The sequence below is a fragment of the Pipistrellus kuhlii genome, unplaced genomic scaffold (genome assembly GCF_014108245.1).
Source record: "Pipistrellus kuhlii isolate mPipKuh1 unplaced genomic scaffold, mPipKuh1.p scaffold_m20_p_84, whole genome shotgun sequence".
NCBI lineage: Eukaryota > Metazoa > Chordata > Mammalia > Chiroptera > Vespertilionidae > Pipistrellus > Pipistrellus kuhlii.
In genome coordinates this window covers 186,285-207,691 of record NW_023425589.1, presented here as the reverse complement: position 1 = coordinate 207,691, position 21,407 = coordinate 186,285, and the positions used below count along the sequence as shown (strand labels likewise).

Genomic DNA, 21,407 nt, shown 5'->3' with positions numbered 1-21,407 from the left:
CCTCAGCCCGCAATCTGAAGGGTCCCGGGTTCAATTCGGGTCAAGGGCAGGTGCCTCGGGTGCAGGCTCCATCCTGACGCCGGTCAGGCGCATGCAGGAGGCAACCAATCCATGTCTCTCTCTCACATTGATGCCTCTCTCTCTCTCTCCCCCTCTACCTTCCACTCTCTCTAAAAATCAGTAAAAGAAATATCCTTAAGATAAATAAATAAATGAAATGAAATGAAAAAAGATTCTTTAAAAAACACATACAGAGCCCAGGTTGGTTTGGCTCAACGGATAGAGCGTCGGCCTGAGGACTGAGGGGTCCCGGGTTTGAATCCAGGCGAGGGCGCATGCTGGGGCTGTGGGCCCCATCCCCGGTAGCGGACGTGCAGAAGGCAGCTAATCAATGGTTCTCTCTCATCATTGATGTTTCTATTCCTCTCTCCTTCTCCCTTCCCCTCTAAAATCAATAATATATATATTTTTTAAAAATATATTTTATTTCTTCTTTACAGAGAGGAAGGGAGAGAGATAGAGAGCTAGAAATGCCAATGAGAGAGAAACATTGACCAGCTGCCTCTTGCACACCCCCTACCGGGGATGTGCCTGCAATCAACTGACATGCCCTTGACGGGAATCGAACCCGGGACCTTTCAGTCTGCAGACCGACGCTCTACCACTGAGCCAAACCGGTTTCGGCAATAAAATATATATATTTAAAACACACAGAGAGGACGGTAATAGCAAAGATAATAATAATTACTAATATTTATAGAGCACATGCTGAGGTAGTCCAGGGCCCCTGTTTACTTTCCTCATCCCTACTTTTTACCACGGACCTGCGCACTGGCTTCTGTCGCCCCCCATTTACAGAGAGAAGCAGACTCAGAGTGCCTCCTCTGAGATGCGAAGACCTGCAAACTGGCTGCTTCCCAAGACCACGGTTTCAGAAGCCGGGCTGCAGTGCCTCTGAACCCGAGCCAGGCGGCATGCCCCAACCCTCCTCGCCACTTCCTGGCTCTGCTGCTGTGCAGAGGGGTTTCCCTTCCTGGGTCTCTCTTTTCTTTCTTTTCTTTTTTTTTTTTTACAAAAATATATTTGTATTGATTTCAGAGAGGAAGGGAGAGGGAAAGAGAGAGAGAAACATCAACGATGACACAGAATCCTGGATCGGCTGCCTCCTGCACGCCCCCTACTGGGGATCGAGCCCAGAACTCGGGCATGTGCCTGACTGGGAATCGAACCCGGGACCTCCATGGGAGGATGCTCCATCCACTGTGCCTCCACAGCTGGGCCTGAGTCTCCCTTTCTTATTTTGAAAAACAGAGGTCACAATAGAGAGCTAAGAGGATTAACAGCTCTGGAGTCCAGCAGACGAACTATAACAAATGATTATCCTCTAAGTCAATTGGCAGAGCTGGCCAACGTCACCCCCAGAGAATTAATCCCTCCCCCTTCCCTTGTAGACATTTAATTAAGACCTGAGTTTCCCACGGGGACTCACAGGTTCCAAGCTCACACAAACCGCTGAATAAAAATAGGAATGGGGCCTGGCTGGTTTGGCTCAGTGGACAGAGCGTCGGCCTGTGGACTCAAGGGTCACATTTGATTCCGGTGAAGGGCATGCCCGTTGGTTGCAGGCACATCCCCAGTAGGGGGTGTGCAGGTGGCAGCTGATCGATGTTTCTTTTTTTTTTTTTTTTGATGGATGTTTCTAACTCTCTCTCCCTCTCCCTTCCTCTCTGTAAAAAAAAAAAAAAATCAATAAAACATAATTTAAAAATATGAATGGATTGCACTGAGTACACAATATCAATTCTGGGGGATTGAGGAATGGAAGAGGAAAAAATAATTTTAAATATATTTTTAAATATATATATCAATATATATATATATATTTTAATATATTTTATTGATTTTTTTACAGAGAGGAAGAGAGAGGGACAGAGAGTTAGAAACATCGAAGAGAGAAAATCATGGATCAGCTGCCTCTTGCACCACCCCTACTGGGGATGTGCCCGCAACCAAGGTACATGCCCTTGACCGGAATCGAACCCGGGACCTTTCAGTCCTCAGGCTGATGCTCTGTCCACTGAGCCAAACCAGTCTCGGCAGAATTTTAAATATTTTAAACTGATTTTTAGATGTGAGGAGCCGCACGGCCGTGGCACGCTCAGCCCCGGGCGCCTCATGTGGGCACCAGCTCAGCCAGGCTCTGAGAGGGCGGCCGGAAGGCTTAGGAAAGACGGACGAGGGAGTGAAAGCTGGGTCTGCGTGGGCCACTGCTTCCTGAGAGACGGCGCCAGCGCCCGCACGCTGCGTCTGTATTTCACAGCAGGTGCCACGCGGCAAAGGAGGGCTGGCCACCACGTTCACAGCGTTCTCGTGGTTTCCATCCTCCTCAGCCACCTGCCCCGGACCTCTGCCAGGCCCACGTCACGGCGGCGCGGGGCCACGCGCTCGGACCAGAGGCTCACGCTGGCAGCCCAGCTGCTGGCTGTGGTTGTGCTGAGGGCCCTGCCCTCCACGCTGGGCTCACACGTGGCCAGGAGGCCTGTGCCCTCTCCTCAGTCCGAGGCTTGGACCTGTCCAAACACTGTAGCCGCGACCCACATTGAGAGAGAGGAAGGGAGAGGGAGAGAGCAGGGGTCACCAAACTCATGAGTCAACAGAGCCAAATATCAACAGGACGACGATTGAAATGCCTTGGGAGAGCCGAAAACCGACTTCTGCGCCCGGGCCCCGAAGTTTCAATCGCACTGTACGTGCGCCCGCGTGTGGTGTTTTGTGGGAGAGCCACACTCAAGGGGCCCAAGAGCCGCCTGTGGCTCACAAGCCGCAGTTTGACGGCCACTGGGATAGAGCGATGGAACCGATGCTACAGGCGCAGCGGCGATTGGCTGCCTCTGCGTGCCGGTCCGGGCGCTCGCACGTCTGTGGATCGATGGATCCACAGGCTCCCAGCCAGGTCGTCTCAGCCCCCTCGCTGCTAAAGGCTTCCAGACCAGCCGGAACCGGTGTGGCTCAGTGGATAGAGCGTCGGCCTGCGGACTGAAAGGTCCCGGGTTCGATTCCGGTCAAGGGCCTGTACCTTGGTTGCGGGCACATCCCCAGTGGGGGGCGTGCAGGAGGCAGCTGGTCGATGGTTCTCTCTCATCAACGTTTCTAGCTCTCTATCTCTCTCCCTTCTTCTCTGTAAAATAATAAATAATAATAATAATTTTTTTTTAAAAAAGGCTTCCAGACCATCCTCACAGCCGCCCTCCGTCATGTGCTTAGGCTCATTTCTCAGAGGAAGAAACTGAGGCACAGGCTGGTCAAGAATCTTGCCCAACCCTCGAAGGGTCCCGGTTAAGATTCCAGTCAAGGGCTCATGCCCAGGTTGCTGGCTGGATCCCTGGTGTGGGGTGTGCAGGAGGCAGCCGATCAATGATTCCCTCTCATCACTGATGTTTCTATCTCTCTCTTCCTCTCCCTTCCTTTCTGAAATAAATTTAAAAATATATATATTTTAAATATATTTTATTGATTTTTTACAGAGAGGAAGAGAGAGGGATAGAGAGTCAGAAACATCCATAAGAGAATCATCGATCAGCTGCCTCTTGCACACTCCCCACTGGGGATGTGCCCGCAACCAAGGTGCATGCCCTTGACCGGAATCGAACCTGGGACCTTAAAGTCCACAGACCGATGCTCTATCCACTGAGCCAAACTAGTTTTGGCTAAAAAAGATATATTTTTAAAAGGGTCTCGCCCAGTGTCACACATAAACAAACGGGAGGGTCCGGATTGAAACCCAGCCGTGAGGCCCAGAGCCCACACACGGAGCCGCGCCCGCCCTGTCTGGTTTACTTCGTAATTAAATAACCACTGACCGAGGCCGGAATCCCTCTTTCAGCAGCCGGCGCCTTCTCTCCCTGGGAGGCAGACCACGGGATTACTCGAGGGACAGCGTGTCTGGGTCCCAGGGTGAGAGGCCGGGGACTGACAGAGGGCACAGGCCTCAGGATTCAGAGGCGAAGGGTCCGAGAACACCTCCCGGGGGCTGCTGGCCTTAGCCGGCTGCGCTGAGGGCTAGAGTCCGAGGAAGATGCCTGCTCTGAGCCCCTTGAAACAAGCAGAAGGGCTGAAACCACTGGCATGGCTCAGTGGATCGAGCGTCGGCCTGAGGACTGAAAGGTCCCAGGTTCGATTCCGGTCAAGGGCATGTACGTTGGTTGTGGGCACATCCCCAGTAGGGGGTGTGCAAGAGGCAGCTAATCGATGTTTCTCTCTCATTGGTGTTTCTAACTCTCTATCCCTCTCTGTAAAAAAATCAATAAAAATATAAAAAAATAAATAAATCGGAAATATTGAAATGGAATCCTAAAATTTTTTTTAAAAAAAAAATAAGCAAAAGCTTGATGCTAGGAGGTACCCCGTCTGAGCTTGGACACATTCTACCCTGATCAGCCAGGAATTCCAGAAAGAGCCAAATGGACACACATATTTCCGGTGCCGGGGCCTGGGCCTGGGCCACCAGGCTTTCCGTGTCCTCCCTCAGGCAGCCAGCATCAGGCCAGTGGAGATGGCGTGGGGAACAGCGGCAGAGGGAACAGCATGAGCGAGGGCTCAGAGGTGGGAAAGCGAGCCACCTGCGGCTCTTTGGCCCCTTGAGTGTGGCTCTTCCACAAAATACCACGGCCTGGGCGAGTCTATTTGGAAGAAGTGGCGTTAGGAGAAGTTTAAGTTAAAAAATTTGGCTCTCGCCCTGACCGTTTTGGCTCAGTGGACAGAGCATCAGCCTGCAGACTGAAGGGTCCGGAGCTCCAGGATGGAACCCGCAACCCTTTTGTGCAGGCGATGAGCCACACCGGCCAGCGGGAGAGAGTCACCAGGGTAAACCCTTTGCACACGCAGATGAAAAGGGAATCCTTTTCAGAGGAACAGACAGGGCCCGTCAGCCTGGAACGAAAGGCCGGGCGGGAGGCCGCTCCAGGGCAGCGCTCCCTTCTCGCTGTGCCTGCAGGGCGCCCTGGGTGACCCCTGAGCCGCCCTCTCCTGTTCCCTGGGCGTCCTTTGGGGGAGACACTTGCCAACGAAGAGCCGCAGATGGCGGGGGCTGGACAGGTCTCCCCAGGGACGGGAGCCAGCAGAGGTGCCTAACACTGACCTCCGATTTCCGGTGGGAGCCACATCCGGTCCTTTAAAGAGCTGGGACCCGCTACCCCTGAGGGCCTGTCTCCCCGACTGCAATAGTCCAGCTCCCTTTTTCCCAAGAGAAGCAGGTGGTCATTCAAGTTCAGCTGAGGAGGGTGGGCTGGCACCTGTGACTTCCCAGAACCAGTCCTTCCATGGCCATGGGCCTCCCAGGGAATGTCTGGCTCCTTTATCTACCCCACCAGGCCTGGCGCTGTGTTGGCAGCCAGCTCCCAGAGGGGGTGTGGGGAACGGGCGGGGCTGGCAGGGAGCCTCTGTCCATTTCCGCCGTCAGCGCCGGGGAGGCGGGTGTGACATCCGGAGCAGCTGCAGCCACTTTGGGATGAGAGGAGCGCAGCACCCCGCGACCAGGGTGGAGCCCGAGGGGAGGCCCGGTCCCTGAGGCTCTGGGGCCACCCCACCTGGGCCTTCTTGTTCGGGGTGTGGCTCCTCTCCCTCTCCCTTAACGTTTCCTCACTGTGAAGTCTAGGTTTGGGTTTTCTGTCCTGTGGCTGAAAGGATCCCACTGAAGTGTGTATGTGCACGTGTGTATGTGCATGTGCGCATGTGTGTGTGTGTGTGCGCGCGCGCACGCACACGTGTGCAGTGGACTCCTCAGGAGAAAACAGAAAGATGCCCGGAGGCAGCCTCTCGGAAAAGCTTGGGCTGAACCTTAAAGAACGAGCAGGACTTGGGTTCTCAGAGGGAACAGCAGCTGCAAACACAGAGGCTGGTCCAGTCCGGGAGGTGTATTTGACGGCGCTGGACACACAGCAGGACACACAGCAGTGAGGTGAGGCCGGGAGGGCCTGGGCCTCCCTCTGAGGCTCGGGGGGGGGGGGGCCTGATCCTGGGGGGACGGGGTTCAGCTCTGAGACCCTCCAGCGGCTGCGCGGGCGAGGGGCGGGGGCCCGGCCACCAGGGAGGGGTCGAGGCCGAGGAGGCCGAAGGCCGGGGTCAGGGGGTCGGCCCTCCAGGTGGCGGCGGATCGTCTGCTGCCGGGCCCCGGGGCGGGGCCACCCGCCGTCCTCCAGGCGTCGCCGGTCCCACACGAGGCGGAGGACCGTGTCGGGGACCCCCACCCCTCCCAAAGCAGCAAACAGGGGCCCACAGCGGCAGCGAGGGGTGCAGGATGCTGCAGTGGCCCCGACCCGGAGCGGCAAGGCAGGGACACCACAGCCTTGCCCCCTGGGAGGGAGGGGGCCCCGAGGCCAGCTGACCCCGTGAAGGTCCCACTGAGCACAGGAGCCCGGAGGCTGAGCAGCAGGTGGGGCTGGTGGTGACGGGGGAGGAGCCGCCTCATCGGCTCCCCCGGTGACAGTCCCCGGCCTCCGTCAGCCGGGAGCCAGAGGCCGCGCTCCCCGAGATCACAGGTGCTGGGGATCCAGCGGGGGCAGCTCGGGGGGCTGTTCCAGAACCTTCTTCTCCGAAGCAACTGCGTCCTTCTGGTCACTGGCGGGAGCTGGCACAGGAGCATCATCTGGAGATGAAGGGAGGAAACGGTGGCACTAGACATCCCACCCGCCTCCCTCAGACCCAGGCATCCGGTCCCCATCCCTCCTCCCTCAGACCCAGGGGTCCAGGCCCCCAGCCCCTCCTCCCTCAGACCCAGGCATCCGGTCCCCATCCCTCCTCCCTCAGACCCAGGGGTCCAGGCCCCCAGCCCCTCCTCTCTCAGACCCAGGAGTCCAGGCCTCCAGTCCCTCCTCCCTCAGACCCAGGAGTCCAGGCCCCCAGCCCCTCCTCTCTCAGACCCAGGAGTCCAGGCCTCCAGTCCCTTCTCCCTCAGACTCAGGGGTCCAGGCCCCCAGCCCCTCCTCCCTCAGGCCCAGGGGTCCAGGCCCCCAGCCCCTCCCCCGCCTGGGGGCAGGCTGGCACCTGTGTGGTGGGGCTGGAACTTGAGCTGTCCCTCGGGCCCAGGGGCTGGGGCATTGTGTTCTTGCTGCTGCTGCTGCTGCTTCCTCTGTTCCATTTGCAGAACCGCCTGTGGGGGGTGAGGGTCACACAGCAAGAGGGTGAGTCCCCCATCCTGCCAAGGGCTCCTCGTCCTTTCTCTGCGGGGCTCAGTTCTTCCTCATTGGCACTTGGGTTTAATAATAAAGACCCCACTCAAGCCCTGGCTGGTTTGGCTCAGTGGGTAGACGACCTGCAGACTGAAAGGTCCCAGGTTCGATTCCAGTCAAGGGCATGTACATTGGTTAAGGGCACATCCCCTGGGGAGGTGTGCAGGAGGCAGCTGATCGATGTTTCTAACTCTCTATCCCTCTTCCTTCCTCTCTGTAAAAAATCAATCCCCGTTCAACCTCCCTCGTCATGGCCTGGGTTGCACTTTGGGCAGAAAAGCCCTCCTTGAACTCCTACTGGAATCTACCTTTGTCCCTGCTTTCCCCACTTTCTCCCTCTTACAACCCCTGCCGTTATCCAACACTAGAGGCCTGGTGTAGGAAATTCATGTCCCTCAGGCCAGCCTGCATCCTTTCTAATCTGGGACCCCTCGAGGGATGTCCAACTGCCCGTTTAGACCGGTTCCCAGTAGGATCAGGCCTAAACGGGCAGTCGGACATCCCTCTCACAATCTAGAACTGCTGGCCCAACTGCTCACCTGCCTGCCTTTCTGATTGCCCCTAACCGCTCCTCTGACAGCCTGATTGATGTCTAACTACTCCCCTGCCAGCCTGTTTGCCTCTAACTGCCCTCCCCTGCAGGCCTGTGTCCTGCCCAACTGCCCTCCCCTGCAGGCCTGATCACCCCCAACTGCTCTCCCCTGCAGGCTTGATTGCCTCCAACTGCTCTCCCCTGCAGGCCCGGGTCCCACCCAACTGCCTTTCCCTGCAGGCCTGGTTACCCCAAATTTCTCTCCTCTGCCAGCTTGGTCACTGCTAACTGTCCACCCCCGCAGGCTTGATTGCCCCCAACTGCCCTCTCTTGCAGGCCTGGTCCCTCCCAACTGCCCTCCTCTGCTGACCATCTTTTGTCCACATAGGGGCAGGATCTTTGACCATCTTGTGTGTTGGAGTGATGGTCAATTTGCATATTACTCTTTTATTAGATAGGATAGAGGCCTGGTGCAGGGGTGGAGGCCAGGTGTGCCCTGAAGGGTGTCCCGGATCAGGGTAGGTGTTCCCTTGGGGTGTGGGGTGGCCTGGGTGAGGGGCCTGTGGTGGTTTAGAGGCTGGCCACGCCCCCTGGTGACCCATGTGAAGACCCTGGTATTTGGGATTTATGTAACTTCTACAATTGAAGCTTTGCAGCCTAGAGTGGAGCCCAGCCTTTTGCTTGCTCCATGTCTGCTGCCATTTCTGTTGAAACTTATTTATCTTCTATAATTGAAACTTTGTAGTCTGGATTGGAGGCCTAGACCAGCCAGAGCTGCAGAAACTTGGCTTCCTCCATCGCTGGCGGCAACCCTGCTCTTCCAGCTCCATGGCTGCCGCCATTTCTGTTTGATCTGTTTACCTTCTGTAACTGAAACTTCGTAGCCTCGAGTGGAAGCCTGGGCCGGGGAAACCCACGCCTCCCTCCTACTCTCTGTGGCTGCAGCCATATTCACTGGGTTTATTTGCATATTTGCTCCTGATTGGCTTGTGGGTATAGCGGAGGTATGGTCAATTTGCATATTGCTCTGTTATTAGATAGGATGGCAGCTGTGGAGCTGTCAGGGCGGGACTTTGATGGGAAGACTGATCGGTGATTGAACATCTGGACACACGGGCCCAGGCCCCAGGGCGTCACCTGCTGCAGCTCTCTCTTCTGGGCCTCCAGGCGGCCCTGGGAGCGGCCCAGGGCCTCCGTCTCCTGGCTGAGGCGCTGGGCCTGGGCGTTCAGCTCGGCCTCCCGGGCCGCCAGCTCCTCCTCGAAGCGCCTGAGCTCCTCCTCCGTGTAGGCAGGGTGCATCTCCACCGTCTGGGAGGGGTGAGGGGAGGGGCTGTTAGCAGGGACCCGGCGCGGCCGCCCCTGTGGAGGGCTCTGCCTGGAGGGCTGGGGGCTGGGAGGCCCGCCCTGGGGGCCGGCAGGGGCATGGAGACCAGGGAGAGCGGAGGACAGAGGGGCTGTGTGTGGGATTGGGGGGGTGGGGGTGGGGGGTCCAGTGCCTAAGAGCAGCGGCCTTGGCTGGGAGAGACACGACCTTACCTCCCAGCCCTCCCCGTTGTCCCCGAAGTCCTTCCTCTGGGTGGACGCGAGGAACTCCTCCAGGGTCACCAGGCGGTCCTGGTTCGTGTCCACCTGGGGAGCAAGGGGAGGGTGAGCCACAGAGCTGCGCCCCCCCCCCCCGTCCCCAGCCCCCTCCCTCCAGGCCCGGCTCCCCCCTCACGTTCTTCATCACGTGCTCCCGCATGCGCAGCCGCTCCTCCTCCATCTCCCGCATGTCGTCCTCCTCGTTCTTGGGGTCGTACACCTTCTCCAGCTGCAGAGTCCAGCGGGAGGGAGGACATGTGGACGGGTCCAGGGCAACCTCTTTCCCAAGCTACGCCACCTCCCTACCCACGCTGACGCCCATGAGACCTTGGGGCACCCTGACATTCTCGGTGAGCCTTTTTCCCCCCCACTCTTTGCCCCTGGGGCTGCTGGGAGTTGTAGTTTTTCCTGAACTTACCACCAGGGGGCGCTAAGGAAGGACCACGTGGGTGACCCCAGACACTCACCTCCTTGGTGAAGAGAGCCTCCAGCTCCTGCTCATCCAGGACACCGTCACTGTTGATATCTGAGGGAAGACCACACACACAGATCTTGGGGGGCTGAGGATGGGGTGGGTCAGGCCCCTGAGGGACCAGCTGGAGGAGGAATCTGGGCTGAGACGGGATCTGTTGTAGAGGACAGGTAACAAGTCTCCAGCTTCAGTGCCTCCCCCACCCCAGGCCTCCTGCTAGGACAGTCCATTCCCTTCTAACCAGGGTCCCAGGAATGGAGGAGAGGAAGGTGGGACCGTTCTTGGGGCCGCTGTCATGCAGGATGACTGGATCCCGAAGGAGTTAGGGATCAACCCCTCTGCACAGGATCCTGGGGTTTCCAATTCCTTAGCGGGAAGAGCCACATTTCAAGTGCTGCATGGTCACGTGGGGGGGGTGGCTGCTGTACAAAGGCCATCGGAACACAGAGCATTGCCATCGGCGTGGAAGGGTCTACTGGACCAGCGGTCGGCAAACCGTGGCTCTCGAGAGCCACATGAGGCTCTCGAGCCGCGGTGTGCCGCTCTGTTGACTAATGAGTTTGCCGACCACTGGCCTCGACAATGCTGGTCCAGAAAGCCTTTCCTGACCAGGCTACCAAAAATGGCCATTCTGGGGTCTTAACCCTGTGGTCCTCACTTACAGAGGCCAGAGCCTCAGAATCCAGCCTGGGTCTTAGGACACCCTCCCCACCTTACCATGCAGTATGAAGAAGGTCTTGGGGTTAAACCTGTTGGGGTCCAATCCATCCAGCTCCTCCCACACCTCCTTCAACTGGGCTTGGCTGCCCTGTGGAGGTGAGAGCGAGGGGCTCATGAGTAAGAAGAGATGAAGCTAGGGAACCCTAGATGCCCCCATCTCTCAAAGTCATTGGCCCGCGATCAAGAAAACTACAACTCCCAGAAGCCCCTGGGCAGAGGTAGGCACATTAAAAGGGACTCTTGCCCCAGGGTCTGCTGGGAGTTGTAGTTTTTCAGCTACATCCTTGCTTTGTGGAGCTTAAGGAATTAGACGTGGGGTGTGGGGGGGATGTCAGGGAAGGTGGGTGCGAATGATGTTCCTCACAGGCACGTTGACTTTGGGGTGCTCTCGGTGCCGGCGCTGTTGCTCTTCCAGCTTCCTCTCCGCCTCCTTCCGCTGCTCCTCCCCCAGCGACTCCAGGTAGCGGCGCCTCTCGTGTTCCTTGAGCATCTCGTAGCGTTTGAACTCTTCATGATGGGCCGCATCGTACTGGGCCAGGTCCCGGGTGGCCTGGGGGAGGCAGACAGTCACCTCGTCTCACCTCTACGTCCGGGGTCAAATGTGACACCTTCAAATGCCAGGCTGTTGACTCAGAACCTGGGTCGCCTGTCCTGATCTCACGGCACTTGGTCTCTGGCTCACTCTTGCCCCATAACACGGCCTCTTTGTTCAAAAGAGATTAGGAGGGTTCCTTTAACTCACCTCTTTCAAGTCCCCCACAATGTCAAGATCTTGGAGAAATAAATAATTTATTTATTTTATTTATTTTTATCTTTTATTGATACTTTACAGAGAGGAAGGGAGAGGGATAGAGAGCTAGAATCATCAATGAAAAGAAACATTGAACAGCTGTCTCCTGCACACCCCCCACCGGGGATGTGCCTGCACCCAAGGTACATGTCCTTGACCGGAATCTAACCTGGAACCCTTGAGTCCGCAGACCAACGCTCTATACACTGAGCCAAACCGGCTTCGGCAATCCCTGCCTTTTTTTTTAAGATTGAAAAATATATATTTTTTTGCCCTAACCGGTTTGGCTCATTGGATAGAGTGTCAGCCTGTGGACTGAAGGGTCCCGGGTTCGATTCCAGTCAAGGGCATGTACCTTGGTTGCAGGCTCCTCCCCAGTGTGGGGCGTGCAGGAGGCGGCTGACCGGTGTTTCTCTCTCATCTGATGTTTCTAACTCTCTATCCCTCTCTCTTCCTCTCTGTAAAAAAATCAATAAAATATATTTTTTAATAAAGAAAATATAAATATATATATATATTATTGATTTCAGAGAGAAAGGGAGAGGAAGAGAGAGATAGAAACATCAGTTATGAGAGAGAATCATTAATCAACTACCTCCTGCATGCCCCCCACTGGGGATTGAACCCACAACCCGGGCCTGTGCCCTTGACTGGAAATTGTACCATGTTCATAGGTGTCACCGAGCCACACTAGCTGGACTTTTTTTTTTTTTAATTTAAAGATTTTATATATCTATATATCTATATCCACCTTTATATAGATAGATAGATAGATATAGATATATAAAATGATTTCAGAGAGAAGGGAGAAGGAGAGAGAGAAACATCGATGAGGAGAGAGACTCACTGATCAGCTGCCTCTCGCAGGCCCACACTGGGATCGAGCCTGCAACCTGGGCCTGTGCCCGGACCAGGAATTGAACCGGGGACCCTCCTGGTTCATAGGTCAAAGCTCAACTACCGAGCCACCTTGGCCGGTCTTTAAAGACGTTTTCATTGATTTTTTTGAAGAGAGAGGAAGGGAGAGACAGAGAGAGAGAGAGAGACATCTTTCATCTGCCTGCCCCCCACCAGGGATCAAAACTGGAACGGGGCATGCGCCCTGACCAGGAATCAAACTGGCAGCCCCTCGGGGTGCAGGCCGGCGCCAGCCAGCTGAGCCACACCGGCCAGGCCGGCTGGCAGGAGTCTGGTGAGGGCCATTATTCTGCCTCCCAGGGCACAGCGCCCACCCCCAGCCACGCGGGGAAGCCAGAGCCCAGGAGGGATGAGGCCAGGTCTGGGTGGAACCGAGCCCGTGCTGCTGCCTTCACTCTGGGAAGGGGTTTTACCGAAAATAAGACATCCCCTGAAAAAAAGACCTAGCGCATCTTTGGGAGCAAAAATGAATATAAGACACTGTCTTATTTTCGGGGAAGCAGGGTAGATTGCCCCAGGCCCTCTCCAGTGCCGGCCTCGGGAATGCCAGGCAGAGGTGAGCGGCCTGCGTCCCGGGCTCTGTGCCCCCCTCCATCCCCCCCAGAGCTCCCTGTCCCCCGCCTGTGCCCCCCTCACGCTACCGTCTGGATCAGCAGCTCCAGGTCCCGGGCCTCGAACGTGTGCTGGTTCTGAGGATCCAGGTGCTCGAACTGCTTCAGGAGGCCCAGGTGATCCAACTGTGCGTCTGAAGGAGGGGAAAGAAGGGGAAACTCAGCTCACAGAACGTTCCTTCAAAATCCCTGCCCTGGCCCTGACGGTGTGGCTCAGTGGATAGAGCGTCGGCCGCGGACTCAAGGGTCCCAGGTTCGATTCCGGTCAAGGGCAGGTACCTTGGATGCGGGCACATCCCCAGTAGGGGGTGTGCAGGAGGCAGCTGGTCGATATTTCTCCCTCATTGATGTTTCTTTTTTTTTTTTTTAATATATTTTATTGATATTTTACAGAGAGAAGAGAGAGAGGAAGAGAGCTAGAAACGTCTGAGGGAGGAGGGCTGGGGCCTGGACCCCTGGGTCTGAGGGAGGAGGGGCTGGACCCGCACTTCTGTTCACTGGCCCCGCCCCCAGCCCCACCCCTGCTCCCTGGCCTGCCCCCCCAGCCCCTCCCCTGCTCACTGGGCTCCTTCCCCCCCAGCCCCACCCCTGCTCCCTGGGCTCCTGCCCCCAGCCCCACCCCTGCTCCCTGGCCTGCCCCCCCAGCCCCACCCCTGCTCACTGGGCTCCTTCCCCCCCAGCCCCACCCCTGCTCACTGGGCTCCTTCCCCCCAGCCCCACCCCTGCTCACTGGGCTCCTTCCCCCCAGCCCCACCCCTGCTCCCTGGCCTGCCCCCCCCAGCCCCTCCCCTGCTCCCTGGCCCCGCCCCCAGCCCCACCCCTGCTCCCTGGCCTGCCCCCCCAGCCCCACCCCTGCTCCCTGGGCTCCTGCCCCCAGCCCCACCCCTGCTCCCTGGCCTGCCCCCCAGCCCCACCCCTGCTCCCTGGCCTGCCCCCCCAGCCCCTCCCCTGCTCACTCGGCCTGCCCCTCAGCCCCACCCCTGCTCACTGGGCTCCTGCCCCCAGCCCCACCCCTGCTCCCTGGGCTCCTTCCCCCCCAGCCCCTCCCCTGCTCCCTGGGCCTGCCCCCAGCCCCACCCCTGCTCACTGGGCTCCTGCTCCCCCAGCCCCACCCCTGCTCCCTGGGCTCCTGCCCCCAGCCCCACCCCTGCTCCCTGGGCTCCTGCCCCCAGCTCCACCCCTGCTCCCTGGGCTCCTGCCCCCAGCCCCACCCCTGCTCCCTGGGCCTGCCCCCAGCCCCACCCCTGCTCCCTGGGCCTGCCCCCAGCCCCACCCCTGCTCCCTGGGCCTGCCCCCAGCCCCACCCCTGCTCACTGGGCTCCTGCCCCTCAGCCCCACCCCTGCTCATTGGGCCTGCCCCCAGCCCCACCCCTGCTCCCTGGGCCTGCCCCCAGCCCCACCCCTGCTCACTGGGCCTGCCCCCAGCCCCACCCCTGCTCCCTGGGCTCCTGCCCCCAGCCCCACCCCTGCTCCCTGGCCTGCCCCCAGCCCCACCCCTGCTCCCTGGGCTCCTGCCCCCCAGCCCCACCCCTGCTCACTGGGCTCCTGCCCCCAGCCCCACCCCTGCTCCCTGGGCTCCTGCCCCCAGCCCCACCCCTGCTCACTGGGCTCCTGCCCCCAGCCCCACCCCTGCTCCCTGGGCCTGCCCCCAGCCCCACCCCTGCTCCCTGGGCCTGCCCCCCCAGCCCCACCCCTGCTCCCTGGGCTCCTGCCCCCAGCCCCACCCCTGCTCCCTGGCCTGCCCCCAGCCCCTCCCCTGCTCACTGGGCTCCTGCCCCCAGCCCCACCCCTGCTCCCTGGGCCTGCCCCCAGCCCCACCCCTGCTCACTGGGCTCCTGCCCCCAGCCCCACCCCTGCTCCCTGGGCCTGCCCCCCGCCCCACCCCTGCTCCCCGGGCTCCTGCCCCCAGCCCCCCCCCTGCTCCCTGGGCTCCTGCCCCCAGCCCCTCCCCTGCTCACTGGGCCTGCCCCCAGCCCCACCCCTGCTCATTGGGCCTGCCCCCAGCCCCACCCCTGCTCCCTGGGCTCCTGCCCCCAGCCCCTCCCCTGCTCACTGGGCCTGCCCCCAGCCCCCCCCCTGCCCCCTGGGCCTGCCCCCAGCCCCACCCCTGCTCCCTGGGCCTGCCCCCAGCCCCTCCCCTGCTCACTGGGCTCCTGCCCCCAGCCCCTCCCCTGCTCACTGGGCTCCTGCCCCCAGCCCCACCCCTGCTCACTGGGCTCCTGCTCCCAGCCCCTCCCCTGCTCACTGGGCTCCTGCTCCGCGTCCATCTTGGCCTTGAGCAGCATCCGAAGTCGGGACACCTCCTGCCGCTTGAGCTCGTCCAGCTTGGTGCGGACGTGATGGCTGACAAAGTCCAGCTCCCGGCTCAGCTTCCCGCTCTGGAGAGAGGGGCACGGTCAGGGGGAGGGGGAGAGGGGCACGGTCAGGGGGAGGGGGAGAGGGGCACGGTCAGGGGGAGGGGGAGGGGGAGAGGGGCACGGTCAGGGGGAGGGGGAGAGAGGGGCACGGTCAGGGGGAGGGGGAGAGGGAGAGGGGCACGGTCAGGGGGAGGGGGAGGGGGGCACGGACAGGGGGAGGGGGAGAGGGGCACGGTCAGGGGGAGAGGGGCACGGTCGGGGGAGGGGGAGAGGGGCACGGTCAGGGGGATGGGGAGGGGGGCACGGTCAGGGGGAGGGGGAGAGGGAGAGGGGCACGGTCAGGGGGAGGGGGAGGGGGGCACGGACAGGGGGAGGGGGAGAGGGGCACGGTCAGGGGGAGAGGGGCACGGTCGGGGGAGGGGGAGAGGGGCACGGTCAGGGGGATGGGGAGGGGGGCACGGTCAGGGGGAGGGGGAGAGGGGGGCACGGTCAGGGGGAGGGGGAGGGGGGCACGGACAGGGGGAGGGGGAGAGGGGCACGGTCAGGGGGAGAGGGGCACGGTCAGGGGGAGGGGGAGAGAGGGGCACGGTCAGGGGGAGGGGGCACGGTCAGGGGGAGGGGGAGAGGGGCACGGTCAGGGGGAGGGGGAGAGGGGCACGGTCAGGGGGAGGGGGAGAGGGGCACGGTCAGGGGGAGGGGGGGAGAGGGGCACGGTCAGGGGGAGGGGGGGAGAGGGGCACGGTCAGGGGGAGGGGGAGAGGGGGGCACGGGCAGGGGGGGGGGGGGAGAGGGGCACGGTCAGGGGGAGGGGGGAGAGGGGCACGGTCAGGGGGAGGGGGAGAGGGGCACGGTCAGGGGAGGGGGAGAGGGGCACGGTCGGGGGAGGGGGAGAGAGGGGCACGGTCAGGGGGGGGGGAGAGAGGGGCACGGTCAGGGGGAGGGGAGAGGGGCACGGTCGGGGGAGGGGGAGAGGGGCACGGTCAGGGGGAGGGGGAGGGGGAGAGGGGCACGGTCAGGGGGAGGGGGAGGGGGAGAGGGCACAGTCAGGGGGAGGGGGAGAGGGGCACGGTCAGGGGGAGGGGGAAGGGGAGAGAGGGGCACGGTCAGGGGGAGGGGGAAGGGGAGAGAGGGGCACGGTCAGGGGGAGGGGGAGAGGGGCACGGTCAGGGGGAGGGGGGAGGGGGGCACGGTCAGGGGGAGGGGGAGGGGGAGAGAGGGGCACGGTCAGGGGGAGGGGGAGGGGGGAGAGGGGCACGGTCAGGGGGAGGGGGAGAGGGGGCACGGTCAGGGGAGAGGGGGGGCAGGGGGAGGGGGGAGAGGGGCACGGTCAGGGGGAGGGGGAGAGGGGCACGGTCCGGGGGAGGGGGAGGGGGAGAGGGGCACGGTCAGGGGGAGGGGGAGAGGGGCACGGTCAGGGGGAGGGGAGGGGGAGAGAGGGGCACGGTCAGGGGAGGGGGAGGGGGAGAGTGGCACGGGTCAGGGGGAGGGGGAGAGGGGCACGGTCAGGGGGAGGGGGAAGGGAGGGAGAGAGGGGCACGGTCAGGGGGAGGGGAGAGAGGGGCACGGTCAGGGGGAGGGGGAGGAGAGGGGCACGGTCAGGGGAGGGGAAGAGGGGCAGGTCCGGGGGAGGTGCACGGTCAGGGGTGGAGGGGGAGAGGGGCAGGGTCAGGGGGAGGGGGAGAGAGGGGCCCGGTCAGGGGAGGCGGGGCAGGCACGGGCTCCTGGAACCTCCCACCTGCTCCCTCGTGCCCCCGAGGGCCCCAGGGAGGCCCCAGACACGGTCCTGGCCCCTCAGGTCCTGGCCCCTCAGGTGGGCGTTCGGCCTGCCCGTCCCTGTCCCCGCCTCCCGCCACTCATCCCACCACCGGTTCCAGCGACTGTCACTGGGGGCAGGGCCACCCGGGCCTCTCACAGCGGGGCCTCTGCGGGACGCCTCCCACCCTGCTTCCCAGGCCCGACCCACCCTCCTGTCCCGCCAGGGACACTCCTCTGAGGCGGGCATGATCAGGGCGGATCCTCCTGGAGCGGAAAGCTCTGTGCTCGGTGCTGAGCGCTCAGGCACTCACTCAGGAGGACACCTACGGCGGCTGCCGAAACCCTGTGCAGGTCTAGCCTGCGACACACCAAACCCGAACCCGTTTCACAGCGGGGAAACTGAGGCACGGCAAGGGGAGGTCACCGAGCTGGTAGGCGGCGGAGCTGAGGCTGGGAGCCGGGACCTCCGCCCCGGCGCCGAACCACACACTGTTCCCCAAGTCAAGGTGACCAGGCGTCCCGATTTTGGCGGGACAGTCCCGATCTCTAACAATCAGTCCCGCGGCGTTTTAAAAATCGCCGCGGGACGCGGGACAAAAAAATTGGGACTTTTAAATTTATTTTTAATTAATTCATTTATCTATTTAAAATATATTTTATTGATTTTTTTTTTTTTTTTTTTTTTTACAGAGGCGAAGGGAGAGAGATAGAGAGCTAGAAACATTGATGAGAGAGAAACATCCATCAGCTCCTCGTGCACACCCCCCACTGGGGATGTGCCTGCAACCAATGTACATGCCCTTGACCGGAATCGAACCCGGGACCCCTTAGTCCGCGGGCCGACGCTCTATCCATTGAACCAAACCGGTTAGGGCAAATCGGGACTTTTTTAAAACGTCGCGGGACACGGGACAAATTGTTAGAAATCGGGGCTGTCCCGCTAAAAGCGGGATGTCTGGTCATCTTACCCAAGTCCCTTGCCGGTGTGTGCGGGCCGGAGCCACGGGGCCCCCGACACCCTGGCCCTGAGCCCACCTTGATGTCCTCGGCGTTGGCGGCCTGCAGCTTCTCGCGGAAGTGCCCGTCCGTCTCCAGCACGTTGATGACCTCCTGCAGGTAGCGGTGATAGTACAGGCCGGTGTCCTGGGAGGGAAGGGGGGCCGAGGAGCTCAGTCCCTGCACCCTGCTCCACGGCGTCCCCACTGGGAGCAGGAGGCCGGCCCCCGGGTAAAGCGCTGCATCTGCAGCCAGCAGCCGCTCCGTAACCCCGGGCACCTGCTGACCCCCGGGCCCGGCTCTCACCTCGGCCCAGGTCTGCAGTGGAGACAAAACGTGTGTCACAAGGGCAAAGGCGAGCCCAACGCCGCTCACCACGTGGGGCTTCCCGAGCAGACGCACTGGTACTTACTGGCGAGCAGAGAACACGCGTGCATTCATTCATTCATTCATTCATTCAGCATCCTCCGAGCCCTGCCACGTGGCAGGTGCTGCTACAGGGGAGACGGCTAGTGAACCAGACAGACATGAAGTGCCGAAACCGGTGTGGCTCAGTGAATAGAGCCTCGACATGCAGATTGAAAGGTCTCAGGTTCGATTCCCGTCAAGGGCATGTACGTTGGTTGCAGGCTCCTCCCCAGGTGGGGGGTGTGCAGGAGGCAGCTGATCGATGTTTCTCTCTCATCGATGTTTCTAACTCTCTAGCCCTCTGCCTTCCTTTCTGTAAAAAGTCAATAAAATATTTTTTTGGGGGGGGGAGAGGGGGGAAGATGCCAACTCAGTCACACCCAAACACGCTTTCTCCACAGAAGGTAATATATATGTAAGCTCAAGGGATGAGGGCGGGGACATCTCTGGGGACCATTTTTCAGCCAAACACAGTGGCTGAAGTCTTGTCAGGACTGCCAGGTTGCCTCAGCATCCTGTGTTTACTTGCTGAAACCGGCAACCTTAGTCCTCGAACAAGTTACTCAGTCCCTCTGCGCCTCAGTTTCCTCACCCACCTGCTGATGTCTATAACATCCTGTGCTTTCCACGAGTCTCAGTGCAAAGACCTTCTGTACCATGGCCCACAGGCCCCACGTGACCTGCCTGGGCCCCTCTCTGGCTCACTCAGCTCCAGCCACACTCGCCTTTCCCACCTCACAGCCTTTGCCCAGCCTACTCCCTCCGCCCGGAATCCGAGGGCCCTCCCTGAACTTCAGATCTCCCCTCAACGGCCATCACTCCTCCTGTCCGTTTGCAGGAGCCCAGCGAGCTAGGCTGGCCTGGGACGGGACTGGGCTTGCGTTAGCCCTGAGCTTGGCTCACAGGAGATGCTCAAGAAAGGTGTGAAGTGAATAAGGAAAAGATGCCTGTAGGGAGCGGCTATAGGCTTAAGCTTCGGACTGAACTGCTGGCAAAGCCATAGACAAGTCCCAGCTTAGAGGGCACAGCCCGATTAGCTAATTAAGCTTGTCCTTAAGGCTCTCCCTAGATCCCTCCTGGGCAGCTAAAGGGCAGTGGGAGGTGCAGCGAGTGCTGCCAAAACAAGTGAAACTCACAGGAACATAGTAACTATGGTGACCCCTACCTTGTTTACCTCTGGCTATAAAATAAAGGCTCAGCCCTGGCTGGTTTGGCTCAGTGGACAGAGCATAGACCTGTGGACTGAAGGGTCCCGGATTCGATTTCCGGTCAGGCTCAGTCCCCAGTGGGGGGTATGCAGGAGGCAGCTGATCCATGATTCTCTCATCATTGATGTTTCTCTCTCTCTCTCTCTCTCTCCCTTCCTCACTCTGAAATCAGTAAAAATATATTTAAAAATTTTTTTAAATAAAGGCTCAGCCTGCTGTCTGGATCTTCTCTCTGTGGCCTCAGCCAGACCCAGCTTATTCTCTTTGTCTGTCTTTTCTACATCCTTGGCCGCCCTCCCTCAGGCTCCCGGAACCCTTGGCTGTGCTGGCACAGCACAGGTGCCCTTCTGTGTCTGCCAAGATTTCCCTGGGCAGAGGCCTCAGTCACTGGGTGGGGATCAGCCACACAGGAGCCTGGCACAGTCTGTCCCAGAGATAGTGACAGGCCGGTTCCTAGAGGGAGGATTCCGGTCATAAATCAGGGCCTGGCCTGGAGGAAATCGTTCAAGTTCCAAGTACCAAACGCCCTAAGGGCAAATGTTTCCCAGCGATGGATACAAACCTACGTATTGGATTACTTAACCGATCGGTTCCTAAGCCCCTTTGTCACTGGGACTACAACTGCCAGGAGCTCCAGGAAGTGAGCGCTGCCCGGCGAGCTGACAACACAACAACACCTGTTCAAGGTGCTACTGGGAAATGTAGTTCTTTTGTTCAAATTCCTGCTTGAGGAGAGGGGAGTCCAAAATACCCCAGACAGAGAGGTTTAGGTGTGTGTGTGTGTGTGTAGCAGGGGAGAGGGGGAGGTGATGCCGACTTTTCACTCAATATCCGGTCTGATTTCCCACAGGTCGGAGTCAGGGACTTGGACATCTGCTCTTCCCCCCGCCCCCCCCCCGCCTCCCCCGAGCCGCAGTTTCCCCACGTCAAAGCCCGGCGACTACAGAGAATGGCCGGCAAACTCCACGCCGTGTGTGGGGTGGGGAGAGGGGGGAAAAGGGAAGGGGGGAGTGTCCATCCGGGGCCACGGGTCCGCCGGACGGCCGCAGCCCTGCGGACACCTGGCTGGCGGGCAGGGCGGGCCACTCACGGGGCTGTCGGTGGCGGGGCTCTCCTTGGGCGCCCCCCGCTCCAGGGGCACGGCCAGGGCGGCGCGGGGCAGCAGCAGCAGCAGCGGCGGCAGCAGGAGGAGGGCGGCGCGGGGCCCGGAGGGAGGCATGGCGGCCTGACCTGTGCGGGCGGAGCGTGGAGGACGTCTGTCCCAAGCCTCCTCCTTCCCTGGACCCGCAAGTCACCCCACACTCCCTCCTCCCAGCACCGCATGCTCTCCTCCCCTCCAAGAGTCAAGCATCAAAGCGGCTGGTTTTCCGGGACCCAACATCCCGAGCCTGCGGCCTGTCCTCCCTCAAACCCCAGAGTGCGGGCTCCCTGCAGCCTCTTCGCTCCCTGACTCAGGAGTCCGGGGTTTCAGGTCTGGGTGCCCCAGGCCCCCCCTTTTTTAATCCTACGATCTAGGAGAGCTGGTGCCCAGCTCATCTTCCTCCGGAACCCAGCCCCCAGCCCTCTAGCCCTCCATCTCCCCTCCTTCCCGGGACCCAGGAGCCTAGAGATCGCAGCCCCTCACCTCTCCTTCCCGCAGAGGGCGTTTTCCCGGGCTGGGAGCTCCGCTGCGATTTCCCCCCAGGCCACGCCCACTTTCCCGCCAAAGACCCGCCTCCGGCTATCTGATTGGCCCACGCTCGGTTCTTGCCTAGAGGCCCCGCCCCTTTTTGTCGAAGCCGCTCGCCTTTTCTCGAAAGACTCGCGCCTCCTTTCTCGGAAGCTCAAGCTCTT

General features: G+C 60.6%; 1 protein-coding gene across 1 annotated transcript; it reads right to left on the bottom strand.

The window, feature by feature from the left end:
• Positions 1-5,893: 5,893 nt before the first annotated feature.
• Positions 5,894-21,316, bottom strand: NUCB1 (nucleobindin 1). Its single transcript, XM_036425681.2, has 13 exons — positions 21,199-21,316; positions 20,665-20,804; positions 17,998-18,105; positions 15,096-15,228; positions 12,881-12,984; positions 10,896-11,081; positions 10,529-10,619; positions 9,807-9,865; positions 9,476-9,568; positions 9,295-9,387; positions 8,896-9,066; positions 7,042-7,147; positions 5,894-6,643 (listed from the first exon to the last, which is right to left on the bottom strand). Exons 2-13 carry the CDS (start codon positions 20,791-20,793, stop codon positions 6,531-6,533), a joined length of 1,386 nt encoding a protein of 461 aa, XP_036281574.1. The 5' UTR covers positions 20,794-20,804; positions 21,199-21,316; the 3' UTR covers positions 5,894-6,530.
• Positions 21,317-21,407: the final 91 nt, after the last annotated feature.